Source organism: Dreissena polymorpha, chromosome 10, assembly GCF_020536995.1.
Source record: "Dreissena polymorpha isolate Duluth1 chromosome 10, UMN_Dpol_1.0, whole genome shotgun sequence".
NCBI classification, from domain to species: Eukaryota; Metazoa; Mollusca; class Bivalvia; order Myida; family Dreissenidae; genus Dreissena; species Dreissena polymorpha.
The window spans coordinates 90,156,207-90,171,518 of NC_068364.1; the positions used below are offsets into that span (position 1 = coordinate 90,156,207).

Sequence of the window (15,312 nt, forward strand, 5' to 3'; positions counted from 1 at the left end):
TTCACTGACATTTCTCTATAAACCACCTGAAAGCATAAAATAAATATATGTATATTATTAAAAAAACGTACACTAATGGCAACAGCGTCTCCTGACCATAGAACGAAATAAATTGACTCAAGGCTGTTTTTCGGAGTGTCCTTGAAAAATCGTTCCACGGCATCAAACATTATGTCTGCAACTTGGTTGCTTGGGTAACCGAGCGCACCAGTTCCAAGCGCCGGGAATGAAATAGAACGAAACTTATTGTCGGCTGCCTTCTGGAGACACTTCGATACAAATTGAAACAGCACCTGAATAAAAACAACCCGAATTAACATGTCCTCCAGGATGGCATTTACTGACGTTACGATCAGATGTTAAAATGTTGAAGGCAAAAATGCACCTATGCCAATCAATGTCAAGTCAAGATGTTATTAGCACATTCATTATTTTCACTATATATATTAATTTGTCAATACATCTAACAAATACGAATATTGAATAAATAGCGAAAGCCAAGAGTACAGAACATCATATTACATATGTAAGATAAAACAAATATTGGTCAAAACATGAACAAAATAGGTAATGGTCCATGATCCGAAATACAATGTCGAACAATATAAAAGTATTGCTCAGTCTATCTTTTGCAAATACTAAGGATGCAACTTTATAATGGCAATTTTTTAACTGGAAGTAAACAACTGACGAGATTGTCGCGTCTAGCAGCTATTTAATCTGTCGGGGAATCAAGCACAAGATAAATCAACGACAGTGACATAGAACTATTGAAGTTCATTCTCCTCTTAATTGAGACAATCATTACATTAATCAAAACATCAACTTACAATGTCAGAATGACCTTTTCCCAAGTCCCACGACGGCAAAATGCCGTGGAAAATTCTTTGACTCGTTTTCAGTTGTCCTGCTGAAGTGACTGCAACTTTTCCTAACGAAATACCATTTGGGTAACGTTGTCTGCATTCTTCGATCAACTCTTCACCTGCCGCGGCTACAAGTTGTTTTGATATAGTTCCAAGTCGCAGATCAAGATCCTGATTAGTAGAGTTAACGAGTACATCGGCCTGAAATAAATATCGGTTATGTCGATTTGTAATGAGGTTTTAATATTTGTATTTACATCTGAATGCAATCTTGACATTGATAATAAATTTGGGTGAACAAACATATTTGTTGTTGTCGGATATTACCTTTGTACTCGCCAGTGTTCCTTTTACAAGATACACCTTTGATTCGAATGAACCTGACCTCGGTTGTTCTTCTGAAAAAGGTTAATATTACATGAACTGTTGACATGAACTCACATAAGCAACTTTTATTTATTACATGACCAAATAAATCATAAGTTAAAGATGTTTTAAACACGACACAAAGTCGCCCACCTGAGACAAAAATAAATGAAGTATTTCATCAGTTATTTGAATTTGGCAATAACACAATAACGACACATTTGATGAGAAAGTTGAATTGTAATTGGGCAAGAAATGTTGTTTCATTAATGTTTGTTATATTTCACATAAAATTGATTCTATGTCACCAAGTTTCGAAGTAGAATGCAATTTAATTGGGACAAACGCATCGACAGAGATTGATGACGACTGTGCAATACATGTGATATATAGACTGTTTGCAAGCATTTTCTTTCGTTTTATGTATCGCCCTACTTTTTAACCCTCATGATCCAAACTCAGATAAGTTATCATCATGACTAATTTTCTGACCAAGTTTCATACAATTGTGGCAATCAATATGGCCTTCAGACTGTATAACGTTGACATAGTGATCGAGTTTGTGTCTCGTATGAGACATCATTAGGACATTTATTCTATCCAGGTCGTATGATGCTTGTGCCAATAGATGCAGCTTCAAGTTGTCACCAGCCTTTTTTTAAATTTGGCAAAGAGACATTAATTGTTGCTGAGCTTATTTTATCCAGTTTCGAATTTTGCCGATGTATCATTGAGCAAAACAGGTTTCTTAACGATACGGAAATTATTGATACATATATAGTGTTAGTTTCAATCTGGGCAGAGATATAAGTTGGACAATATGTTCTCAAAAAAGTTTATTATAAGTAGGCACTGAGTATTCTTTTCGAATTGATTCTGACCAAGTTTTATGAAGATTATACTATAAATGTGACTTCTTAAGTGTTAAGTTTTTTTCATTACGACAAATGTTCTGATCAAGTTTAATCAATATTGGGCAAGAAATATGGCGTCTTAAATTTTCCCAAGCTGTTCCTAAAATTCGACTTAGTGACATTCTTTGAGCCAACATGAACTGGTTTCAAACACATTCGGGATATCATTGATACAAATAATTTACTAAAATTTCAAAACGATTGGGTCATGAATGTGACATCTAGAGTGTCCATAAGCGTTTTCTTAAATTTGACATTGAGACCGACATTTAAACCACGTGTGACGCCGTTTCGAACTTATTCGATTATTAATTGGTAAAACTGTTCTGAATAAGTTTTATGAAGATTGAGTAATAAATGTGACTTCTAGAATGTCAATTAGTTGTTTTGTTTTAATCGCAATATACGTAAAATAGCGAATGGCGCCTCTGGCGACCATTTTGTTAACGGACCGTTACCTTTTCCAACTCGGCTGATATATCATAAGAATAAATGTTCTTAGCAATTTTAGTGATTATTGGGCATAAACTGTAACGTATAGTGTTCATAGACGTTTTCTTCAAAATGATCCCACGCGATCCACTTTCGATCACTGCCCAGATGTCATGTGCCAATTGATAAATGTTGTTACAAACTTCAATGCAGATGTGGCCTCTAAAGTGTGCTCGAGGTAAACGACGGACAAAAGGTGACAACAAAAAGTTTACCATCAGCACGTTGTGCTAAGAAAAATAGAAAAGAACAGCTTGTATTAAATTACACTTATTCACTGTTAGTGTATACACACTAATAAAAAAAAGAAACCTTGTCGGCGTTCCCGCAAACGAACTTCATCGCCTGATTCTAAAGTGCTTAAGAAGGCATCAATGCTTTCTTCTTTAATATCGCAGATGATGATATTCTCAGTGACATGTTTCTGTCCACTTTGGAAATAGTTAGCTAATGTGTCGAGCATCGTTTCGGCGACCATTTCCGGAGGAAAGCCTGGAATACCTGTCCCTATAGGCGGAGTAACTATTTGCCTGAATCCCATTTTATCAGCATGTTCAATGGCATTGAATATGGTACTGCCGAGTAACCGCTTTTCGTTTGAAGATTTATCTGACCAGGTAGGTACAACAACGTGTATAATAGCTTTGCATGGAAGATTTCCAGCCTGTGTCACATAAACACCTCCAATCATTACCTTGATTTTCTCTTGTCTGTGCGTCGAGTTCCTGTTGAATTCTTAGCCCACCTGTAAGTGATAATTTTTACTCGACAATAACTAACAAAGAGTACCGAGTCATATGTGTTCTCGAAGTAAGCAGCTTTTAGAAACAATAGATGGTGCATGTTTTGACACTTCATCATATCATGTTGCGATTGTTATACATTCTTGACTAGAGAAAGTGTTTTCTATAAAGCTGTTGGCAGATGACTGTCATAACGTCTAGGACTAATATACCAATTTGATGACATTGTTTAAAAATGCATGCATGCTGTTTAAGTTTACACTTAACGGCAATTGTTTAATTGATATCCACCATCATAAACCGTTTCACTCATTTGCAAAATACTCAGGTGTGCCAAAACAAATATTGATGTGCCAACACAATTATTGATTTCAATAAAATTGTAAATTTAATTTCTACAAACCTTTTTTAACTAACAATGCTCCGAGGCCTAACGTGTTTGACAGATCACCGGTACATGGGTTTATAATCGCATCTGCCTTTATCCCCGTAATATCTTGCACGATAACCGTCAATTTGCAAGATCCAATGGAATATCTATGGCCATTTGCTAAATCATCACCAATATGTTGTTTTTCGTTTTCCGCATTATTAAGTCCATACCTTAATACACACTGTCTTTTATCTTCAATTTCCTTCAGGGCTCGTTTTCCAGACTTTCGCCCGATGAAGTCATCGAACCCCGGAGAACTAACCGGAATATTTTTAAGTACAATATTATCAATAAGAGTTTGTATTTTCGTTATCACAGACTTCACAGCTAATTGGGGACCTTGAAACATAAATCCTTTCTTAATTGGTTCGTCGATACACGTACAAACGACGTTCAGTCGTTGATACTGCTCTTCGAAACGTCGAAGTTCATCTTTCTTATGCGTGTACATAAATTGAAATTTACCTGGTTCGATTTCAATTATTACACACGCTTCCGAATTAGCAGTTACAAATGATTCAAGCTCTTTGATTATGTCTTCATTTACTCCAGCTACCGACGCGATTCGAAGATTTGGTCCATTTATCGCAATCTTTACTAGTCCTTCGTGTTTTGTCTCTAAGCGATGAAGAAACTCGGTACCCTTAGAGCTGTTTAATACAGAAGCTTCATCGTTAGACAACCGCTTATTCGACTCAAGCAAGGTTTCGCGTAGAATGTGCACGCATTTTTGCAGATCATTTTCATTGCTACTATACATGTAAAGCTTGGTACGTTTCTCGAAATCCCAAACGCCAATCAACTTTTTAGTGAAAAGGGCTTTCTTTATTAGATGCCTCGTCTGATTTTTGAACAGCAAATCGACTGACAACTGTGTGTAACCTAAAAGTAAACTGCAATACATTTAACCTGTATTTAAAAAACAACAATTCTATACATTACACATCGGAAGATATAGCTGTTAATGCAGTACAGTGTAAAGGACATGGTTTAAACCATAAAAGTCAAGATCCTTCGAATATCATTTAAATCGAGATGAAACGACACGAGTAAAGTGATACCGCTGGAAAGTACCTGAAACGTCAGTTCGCACAAAGTTGGTCAATGTATCTTGCACAATACTCACTGCATTTGCAACATCTTGGAACCGCCCCTGTAAAAATTATATTAATGAACTAGTATATAAAACAGAACCAATACTAATAAATACGTAAAATCATATTGGCAGAAAAACTTACATTAATCAGATAAATCGAGTTTTCTGCCTGAACAAAATATGTACTCACATACATGCAGCATGCGGAACACATTATTGCATTTATGTAACGAACTAACAAACCGAAAACGTAAATTGTTTGGTCACTCCATCCATCGTTATATCAACATTTGCCGTCTGAAGGCGTCCGCTTATATTTGATGCCTTTAACAATATGTATTCGAAGTTCTTCAACGTTAATGTTCTTGTTGCTGTTTTGTTATTTTTTTCCAACTCATTCTCCAGTTCGGTTATAAGTTTTGCAATGTCCCTTGAGAGCGGATCCACTTCTTTGACTTCTCCTACAATGACGATTCTCGACGATTTTCTGTCAAGGACAATAGCCAAAGCCTCTGGTCGTCGAACCTTTATGCTCTGTAGCTTGATCTTCATCTCATCAAACAACTAAACAAACAGGACGATTTGATCGATCAATACAGAAACTGCCGGTTCGATATTGACAGATTTTCAAAATAAGTAAAACTTATGTCCAGCATACGTGGTTAAAAGTGTGCATAAGCAGCAAGGAGTATTTAATATGGCAGTACTCTAAATAGCAGCGCCAATCCAAGTTAAAACTATAAAATAGGAATCCAACATCCAAAACATTGCCAACAAGCAAATTCGTTGAATTGATATCCCCCGCCAATATGCTTCTAGACACAAAAGTGTTATATTTGACACTTAAAAAAGCATTTTTTAAAGATACAAAGGGCCATAACTCCGTTATTATCAGATGGTGTACAATGCCATTTGGTGTGCATCATCCTCCTATCCATATACATACTCATACCAAGTTTCAATGAAATCCGCCAAAGCACTTCCAAGATATGGCTCCGGACACAAAAGTGCCGGACGGACGGACGGACGGAAAGACGGACGGGCCGACGGATGGACGGACAACGCCAAAACAATATCCCCCCGCACATTGCGGGGAATAATTAAAGAGAGTACATACGATCTTACTGATATTTTTTAAACATATACACCATTAATGAATACACAAAAGAATTTGAATTATTCAAGAAGTAGTACTTGAAAATAAATGATACAAGTTTTATTAATTTGCACATACTTGTCTAATGTACAGTAAACAAATATTAATGTACACACAAGGTGTACACTATGGGGACATACCCACTATTCAGTGCAAATTTTTCATACAACATGTTTACACAATATTGGGTTCTAAACCAAATACCAGTTAAAGAGTTGCTACTGGCGTAAACTTTGTCGTTGTAAATAGTATAAAAGTTAACCATATTTGATAAACGGTACTTTTTAAGATAAAGAAAATGGCATGATTGTTATAATTAGAATCGTTTACAATCGCTTTACTTACAAAAATACCGAAAAATAAAGTCATTCCCATGTCATGTGAATGAGAATAGTCTAGGCGTTAACAACAAATAGACCGAGACCGAAACATTCAAATTTTAGAGTGGTTTACATAAAACGTTAGAAATAAGAAAGACAAACAATACGTTACACAATGCATTTTCCAAAAGCGATAACATCATCATCGGAGACAAACACATCTTTGAAATCAAATTTCTTTTTTGAAAAAAGCTTCAGCAATTGAATTCACCATAATTAGCAAATCGAAACTAAACAAACTTTTTTGGAGAGCATGTTTAGTTTCCATGCGATTGTCGATAACTGAGGCAAGTAATAGTTTGCCAATAATATACCTCAATAGCCATCACATTTGTTTCGTCTACTTTAAGTTCGTTGAATATCCACGAGATGCGTTCACGACACCTTTCTTCCCAATGGTTAATAAAGGGACGTGATGAAGAATCTTTCGGATCGACAGTGCACTCGATTTGCAATAGTTTACTATTGTTCGTATCTACAATCCAAACTGGTCGTCCAAACGCATCTTTCAATGAAGCCTCAACTTTTGCTTTCTGTTGGTCTGACTCGAACAAGAACCTTCCAGAAATAAAACAATGCAAGTCATGTTCAAACCAAGCAAAGACATTATTGCGAGTAACATCACAGTCACTACGCCGCTACTAAATAAAGTGTTTGCAATTCAAATTGAATTGTTCGATACACGGGTACTAGTTTAAACCATCAAATCATTTAGCTATTTTACATTAATGACAGTAGTTTTCAAGATGTGTGGACCTCTTGTTAAGGTGTGATACATTAACCTCATATTTCGCACGTGAATAACAGGTTTTATTATGATCGACCAATTGTTAGTCCAGCATATAGTGCTACTCTGTTTTAATCTTTTCCCCTAAAAGTAGCAAAGTAAAAATGGTAAAAATCTAGTAGGAAAGGCCTTTTATAAAATATAAATTTCTGATGGACTACAAATATGTAAAACCACGTATCTTAGTCGTAAAGGGTTAAGTAATATTCTCCTGAGATTCGATCCCGGAAGTTCAACTTTGATAAGTAAAGCAAGTAGTAGAATCAAATATTGTGCTTTATGTGATTTTTTTCTTGTGAGGAGTAAAACAAAACACGCGGAAAATAAAATAAAATGCGATACACATTTACAAGCATACTGTTCGACAAACTTACAACCTAATTGATGTTGTCTGAGTAATTAGATATTTGTTCTTTTTAGGTAACCTTTTTCTTTGGTCTCCGATGAAAAACTTTTTACAGGATCGTCATCATAACCCATAACAACGTTACTAAGGTCCCAACACAATCTTCCATGTATTATGGAAAATCAAATTGTGCAGTTTACCGATAGAGGAACAGACATGCCTAACGAACTAGTCCCGCGGTAACACAGAGGCAGGTACTTAACCATGTCCCTTTTTAACCGCATATTATAAAAGTTCTTTAACGAGAGCAGAAAAGAACACGAGTTCCGCGGTTGGAGACATATGCCTCTCCCCCCCCCCAAAAAAAAAACAACAACAACAGGGATTTGAACTAGTGACCCCAATTTAAACAAGAGATTGCCAAGCAATATTGTCCCCTACCGTTGTAACTCCACCATTGTCAGTAATTTTTTGTTGTTGCGATAGCAAACAGAATTCTTTTCGTAGGAACAAAATGAAATGACGTTCATAATCTCCATATTGCCTTCTATCCATGTTTCAAGTTTCATGAAAAAATATGAAGAACTTTTAAAGTTATCGCAGGATCCAGAAAAGTGTGACGGACAGACTGACTGACAGACAGACTGACAGAGCGCCAACGATAGATCCCCTCCGGTTTTACCGGTAGGGGACAATAAGGGTCATCTTTTGTCCAAGGCCAATGCACATGGAGAGTTCAAGCCAATGGGTCAATTCGCTGACGAGTTATTGATCGGAAACGATTTTCCAACTTATTGTGACAGTGATCATGACATTTGACCAAGTGACCCCAATTTCAATCAATAGGGGTCATGTACTGCCCAATGTCAATGCACGTATTTAGTATAAAGCTAATCGGACAATTTGTTGACGAGTTATTGATGGGAAACGGTGTTCATACTTATTGTGACAGTGACCTTGACCTTTGACTAATGTACATGTGAAGTATCAAGCCAATCGGTCAATACGTTTACGAGTTATTGATCGGAAACGAACTGGTCTACTGACAGACAGACCGACGAACCGACCGACCGACATCAAGCAAAATAATATATATCCCATGCTATTCGAAGGGGGGCATAACAATGTATGTTTCTTGTTAAATAAAAAAAAATCTGAAAAACTTTAACACTATAAGATTGCGTGTAAAACTATAAATGAGCCAAACCGACATATATAAATCGCGACTTTTGAAGATTTTTACGATTTAAGAGGACAATACAAAGTTGGTTTTCATAAAAAGATCAATACATGCAAATCGTACTTGGCTCGATATTGGTCGAGATCTTCGATAAGAACAGGTTCGGGAATTGCAGTTTCCTCTGAAGGGTCGCTGTCCAAACAAGGGTAGTACAAAGACACGGTAAGAGTATTGTTGTCCAGTACATGGGTCCTGCCATCATTGACCACGCGCTCAGCATCTGTTATAATAAAATATATAATTTAATACAACATACTCACATCGACATGAAGGCCCTCAACAGCAAAGATATCAAAGCAGCTGAGATCAAATTCGTGAACAAAATCATCATTTTGATCAAAACGATGACAAATAAGGCTTGAAGATTTTAGGGTGTACAACACCACGCAATGGTACACCGTGAAGAGTGGCAAAATATTCCTTAATACGAATTGGAAACCAATCCATACACATCTGATATGAACGTGTGCAAACCAATTTTGGCAACTATTGAAAGAGTGTATTTGACATGTGAAATATGGTACCTGAAACATGTTTGAAGCAAGCTACAAACGCATGGGAGAGGTCATGATGTGGTTCAACATATAAAACGTCTCCACCACCGCTCCTATTTCTGTTCTCAAAATAAAGTTCTAGTGATTCCGATGTCGTCTTTGAGTTACACTCTTTGACCAATACTTTGGACGAAAGCTCGACCAGGGAAACTGTCCAAAATGCTTCGGCACACGCATGTCGCTCGCACATCGTCTTCAAATCACTAAAATCTACAAAACAGTGCCGTTCCGAAAGCTATGTACTTTACATTGATTTTGATAAATGTTAAACGGTTAACACAATGCACTTATTCTATAACATAAAGTACTCTATAGTTAAGTTGCTTCCATCTTTTGCAGACACAAACAAATTACAAGATGCTGAAAACTTAATTAATATATTTTATGATCGTTACCTTAGTATGCCACCCATTTTTATGACATTTTATATTATATATTCTGAATGATTAAAGACGCTTCAAAATGTCAATGAACTGCTAACCTGGCTGTTTGTTGAATTCTATAACAGCTGTTCCGGGTATTTTTCCACGAAGGATCTTCTTAGGACTAATACGCCACTTAGCTTCCATAAAGAGAGTAGCTATTTCATCAGTTGTCTTATCAGACATGCCGCTCACGAAAATTCTGACAGGATCCATTTTCGGGACAATATAGTTCGTGACCTTTAACAACGTACCCTTGTAATAAATCCCGCCGTCTTTATTTGCCTTTCTCAGAACGTCTTCCGCATCTTATACGAACAAAACGTGCAATAAAACAATGCAATAGTGTTTTAAAACGAATTCTTAAATTACCAACATGCATTAATATTATATGACTTAGACAACTATTTTTGAAAATAATCGTATTTACTTTTGGCTTCATGTGAACATCATATCAAATATGATATTTTGTAACAAATTATATGAGCAAGTTGCGATTCTTTAAGACTCAATTTATAGCTGTGAGTCAACACAAACATTATGTCAACAACTGTTGCAAGTGGGTGCGAATGTGAAATTCGGTGAACATACCCATGTGTACATACCATTGACTTTATTTTATGGCTAATGCTATAAGTAACACTCAAACGAATCGTAACACTAGTTTATATCTACCTTACCTTTGCAGTTTCTATATTCAATAATAACTGATTTTTTGTTTTTGCTCAGCTCGAATGCAACAATATCTCCACCACCGGACTTCGATTTACTTTCAAATAACAATTCCATTTCTTCGTTCACCGTGTCCGCTTGAAATCCTGTGACAGTCACCTTCGGGCAGCTTGCCGCTTCTACATTCTCGTCATCAACAAAAATCCGTAGTTGAGTTTCTCTTGGTGGTACTTTTGGTTTGTTGCTAGAAAACATTTCGCTGTCAAGCATGGTCATGGAGTCCACGCTATCATATATATGCTCTGAAAACACACAATTTACTTTTTTTTAATGGAAACAAACTAAACGATAATAATAGAAAGGTGAATGGCAGCTGACACAAAACAATTATTGAGTCTTGTAAATAAAGCTGTTCCAAGACATCGCGCTCGACTTTTCTTCCACCTTAATAACTGAACATTTTCTAACTGTTACGTGATATACTTAACGCAACGACATGTTCGATGATGAATATATGTAGAAGAAATATGGCATATATTTTAAAGATAAAAACATATAATACCATGCACACAATTGATTTTCAACAATTAATTTCAGTATCTGCATGTGAGCTGGCTGCAAAGAAAACAGCACAATACCTTGAAATAACATGTTGATCACGCAAATAAGCGTTTAATTTAATTGGCATATATGTAGTTGTAACATAGATATATGATTGTTGCGTAAACACTTTATAGGGAATTTTCTAAAGGTACAACAGGGAGCATAAGCATTAAAAGCTGGTAAAAGTTATCAGTATTGTCAAGTGACTGATTATGAAGATAGTCCGGTAGAAAATGACATATGCATTTTTAACACCAATGTGTACAATTTAAGTTAAATATTACTATAAGACATAAATAAATTGAGTTGTTGCACGTTAACCAGAATTGTATCATGACAAAAAGAGGACAATGTCTGCTATCTTGGATTTTAAAGAAATAAAACTCGGTCAGTGACCTCATACAATTATCCAATGCGTGAAGTTCCAATTTACAACATGTAGTAGAGTCATTGATATGGAAAATGTTGCATGTTTACCTTTACCAAATTTGTGCATACAAACATGGCAGCATACTCCTGCTGCTACAGGATCAGTTCTTTCAAAATCACAAACAATAACTCTAAACACGTATGCGAAGTTTGAATTGCGACTATGTTGTAGAAATAGTGATATGGAAATGTTGCACGTTTACCTTAACCAGAGAATTATGCTAACGCAAAACGACATTTGGGAGCGAATCATAGATCCGATTATTAGGTAAATAATCGAGCTAAAATTGACAAAACAAAGCAGATATCGTTTAAGCGTGGGGAATGTAATTATTAAAAAATGTTAACCTATCACAACGACTGGTAAGCATGTAAGTAAGAAGGTCGGTGAAATCCACCGTTGTGATTCTGCTGGTTCTTAATATAGAGGTTAGAATAGTTGACCTTCAAGTGAGGTTTTGACCTTGACCTATGCCTAGTGAACATAGTTTTTTTTATCTAACATTATGAGTTAGCTCGCATAAAAAATTCAAATGGATATGTTGAACGGACACTTAGTAATGGTTCAATAAATGTTGGACCTTTAAGTGTGATATTCTCATTGATCCGATGTTATAAAATCAAGGGCAAAAATATTTAGCTGAGTCGCTTTACTCATTTTACGGAACCAGTGATATAGAGAAGGCATGATGTGGAAGCTTGAATACTTGAAACTGACGTGTGCCCATAAATCCCGCGCATGTCTCATGCCTCTAAACGGTAGAGCAAATATAGACTGGACCGAAATGGAGGTTTAAACATTTGACTTTCAGTTTAAAGCCTTTGTCTTTAATCGACGGTACTGACTCTGGCAAATCTCATGAATGGCCACACTACTTGACCAACGTTTCATTTAACAAATGTTAAGTTCCAGCGTGACTTCTGCACATTTACTAAAACCACAGAAATTTGTATTTAAGAAAAATGGGTGAACATATTTTAAATGGTGGATTTTGCGCAAAAAACATTTTGCAACTTCCATCAACTTGTTACAAAACACGTTCTTTTAAAGGTCTGGATAACATTATTTTGTGAATGACGAACGAATCTTTAAACATTTTGAGATCAATTTGAAAGAGGGACGTAGAGACGGAAGAAGAGATCTCCAGTAACAATTCAATTGTGAATTGCGGCGGAAAACTAGACAAACAAGCGCTGTGATTGTAAAAAATGCCCCCTACTGCACTTTGAAGTCACACATTATCTGTACCAAATAAAAACATCATTACGAATTTACAGGCGTTAGATAGTATCTAAAAGCGTTTCAGTAAAAAGTAAGTATATTATGAAAGCTTAATCTCTCAAAGCGTTTTGTAAACAAGAGGGTCAAGATGGCCCTAGTTCGCTCACCTGAGAGGAGTCAGTTCATTCAATCTTTACCAAACGTCAAACTTGACCTAGATATTGTCAAGACAAACATCCTGGTCAAGTTTCATCATTGTTGAACCAAAACTCTGGCATATGGAGTGATTTTGTTTTTGTAAGATTTGACCTGGTTGCCTATATTTTGAGTTCACCCCCCTTACCAAACATCAAACTTTGCTTACAAAAATAAATATTATGACCAAGATTCATAAAATCTGAAACAAAATTGTGACCTCTAGAGTGTTTACAAGGATTTTGTTTAATATAATGAAAATTTGGACAATCTAAGGGCAATAATTATGGCATTAATTTTGTGATATACATAAAACCAATCTTTTCACCAAGTTTCATGATGATTGGGCAAAAAATGTGACTTCGAGATTGTTCACAGGCTTTTATATAAATATAAGAAAACACTGCCCCCCCCCCCCCGGCCATGGTATTCAACTGACCGGAACCATTTTCAAACTCAACTCTCATATCAAAGAAACAAATTTTTTTACCAAATTTTATGAAAATTGGGCCAAGATGTGACTTCCAGAGTGTTCACATGTTTTCACTATATACATATAGAGAAAAATGCCCCGCCCACTAGCGGCCATGTTTTTTCACCGATCTGGACCCTTTTCGAATTCGTCCGAGATATCAATAGAACCAATGATTTGACCAACTTTCATGATGATTGGGCAAAAATTGTGACTTCTAGAGTGTTAACAAGGTTTCTCTATAGCCAAATAAGAAAAACTGCCCCCCCCCCCCGGCAGCCATGTTATTGAACTAACCGGAACCATTTTCGAACTCAACTCTCATATCAAGAAAACAAATGTTCGAACCAAATTTCATGAAAATTGGGCCAAAATGTGACTTATAGAGGGTTCACATGTTTTCACTATATACATTTAGAGAAAAATGCCCTGCCCACTGGCGGCCATGTTTCTTCACTGATCTGAACCATTTTCGAACTCGTCCGAGATATCAATAAAACCAATGTTTTGATCATTTTTCATGATGATTGGGCAAATATTGTGACTTCTAGAGTGTTAACAAGGTTTCTCTATAGCCAAATAAGGAAAACTGCCCCCCCCCCCCCCCGGCAGTCATGTTATAAAACTGACCAGAACCATTCTCGAACTCTACTCTCATATCGAGTATGCCAAATATCAAGTTGCTATCTTCAATATTGCAAAATTAGACCTTTGACCTTTACCTTTGACCTTAAAGGATTACCTTAACCTTAACCTTTCACCACTCAAAATGTGCAGCTCCATGAGATACACATGCATGCCAAATATCAACTTGCTATCTTCAATATTGCAAAAGTTATGACCAATGTTAAAGTTTTCGGACGGACGGACAGACGTCATATATTTGAACTTTGACCTTGAAGGACGACCTCGACCTTGACGTTCCACCACTCAAAATGTGCAGCTCCATTAGATACACATCCATGCCAAATATCAAGTTGCTTTCTTCAATATTGCAAAAGTTATAGCAAATGTAACAGTTTCCGGACGGACGCACAGACTGACGGACAGTTCAACTGCAACTGGTGGCATAAAAAAAGACAAAGGGTGATTCTGGGGTGGGGCCTGGGGGATGGTTTTGGTGGAGTCCATTGTGGTATGTCATGTAAGCGCTGTTTTGTCAAAGTATGAATCAAATCTGATCCGAAATAAAGAAGTTATGGCAATTTAAGCAAAATTTATTTATTTGACCTTGAGATTCAATGTCATTCAAAGGTCAAGGTCAAAATCAACTTGACATATACAGTACCCTCATGATAGTAAGAAAGTATTTGAAGTTTGAAAGCTATAGCCTTGATACTTTAGAAGTAAAGTGCATCTAAACACAAAATTTAACAAAATTTTCAAAGTTACTTAGTCAAAAAAGGGCCATAATTCCGTCAAAATGCCAACCAGAGTTATGAAACTTGTCCTGTACAGTCCCCTTATGATAGTTAGCGAGTGTTTCAAGTCTTAAAGCAATATCTATGATAATTTATTAGTAAAATGGACCAAAACACAAAACTTATCAAAATTTTCAATTTTCTAAGTATAAAAGGGGCAATAATTCTGTCAAAATGCCAGTCAGAGTTACATATCTTTTCCTGCACAGTCCACTTATGACCGTTAGTAAGTCTTGCAAGACTGAAAGCAATAGCTTTGATACTTTAGTAAATAAAGTGGGCCTAAACACAAAACTTAACCAAATTTTCAATGTTATAAGTATAAAAAGGGGGCATAACTCTAAAAAATAATGTTGACAGAGTTATTCAACTTGACATATACAACTGTCTTGTTGCCATTAAGAAGTGTTCCAAGTTTGAGGTAATTATCTTTGATAGTGTTAAAGTTATTTGACTTTATAAAAAACTTTCACCAACGCCGACGGCGACGGTAACGCCGACGG

The 15,312-nt window shown here is 36.2% G+C and overlaps 1 protein-coding gene across 5 annotated transcripts in view; it reads right to left on the reverse strand.

The window, feature by feature from the left end:
• The window catches only part of LOC127848209 (uncharacterized), a 56,516-nt gene that overhangs the window by 11,606 nt on the left and 29,598 nt on the right, over window positions 1–15,312 (reverse strand). For all 5 annotated transcript variants that reach the window (XM_052380524.1, XM_052380527.1, XM_052380528.1 and 2 more), the window contains exons 5-16: window positions 10,476–10,769; window positions 9,855–10,103; window positions 9,344–9,583; window positions 8,883–9,039; window positions 6,761–7,004; window positions 5,154–5,474; window positions 4,889–4,967; window positions 3,785–4,696; window positions 2,951–3,383; window positions 1,194–1,264; window positions 831–1,067; window positions 72–293 (exon numbers count right to left, since the gene is read on the reverse strand). In XM_052380524.1, the coding sequence (XP_052236484.1) occupies window positions 3,244–3,383; window positions 3,785–4,696; window positions 4,889–4,967; window positions 5,154–5,474; window positions 6,761–7,004; window positions 8,883–9,039; window positions 9,344–9,583; window positions 9,855–10,103; window positions 10,476–10,769 (2,636 nt within the window). In that variant the 3' untranslated portion in view covers window positions 72–293; window positions 831–1,067; window positions 1,194–1,264; window positions 2,951–3,243. The remainder of the gene's footprint in view (window positions 1–71; window positions 294–830; window positions 1,068–1,193; window positions 1,265–2,950; window positions 3,384–3,784; window positions 4,697–4,888; window positions 4,968–5,153; window positions 5,475–6,760; window positions 7,005–8,882; window positions 9,040–9,343; window positions 9,584–9,854; window positions 10,104–10,475; window positions 10,770–15,312) is intronic.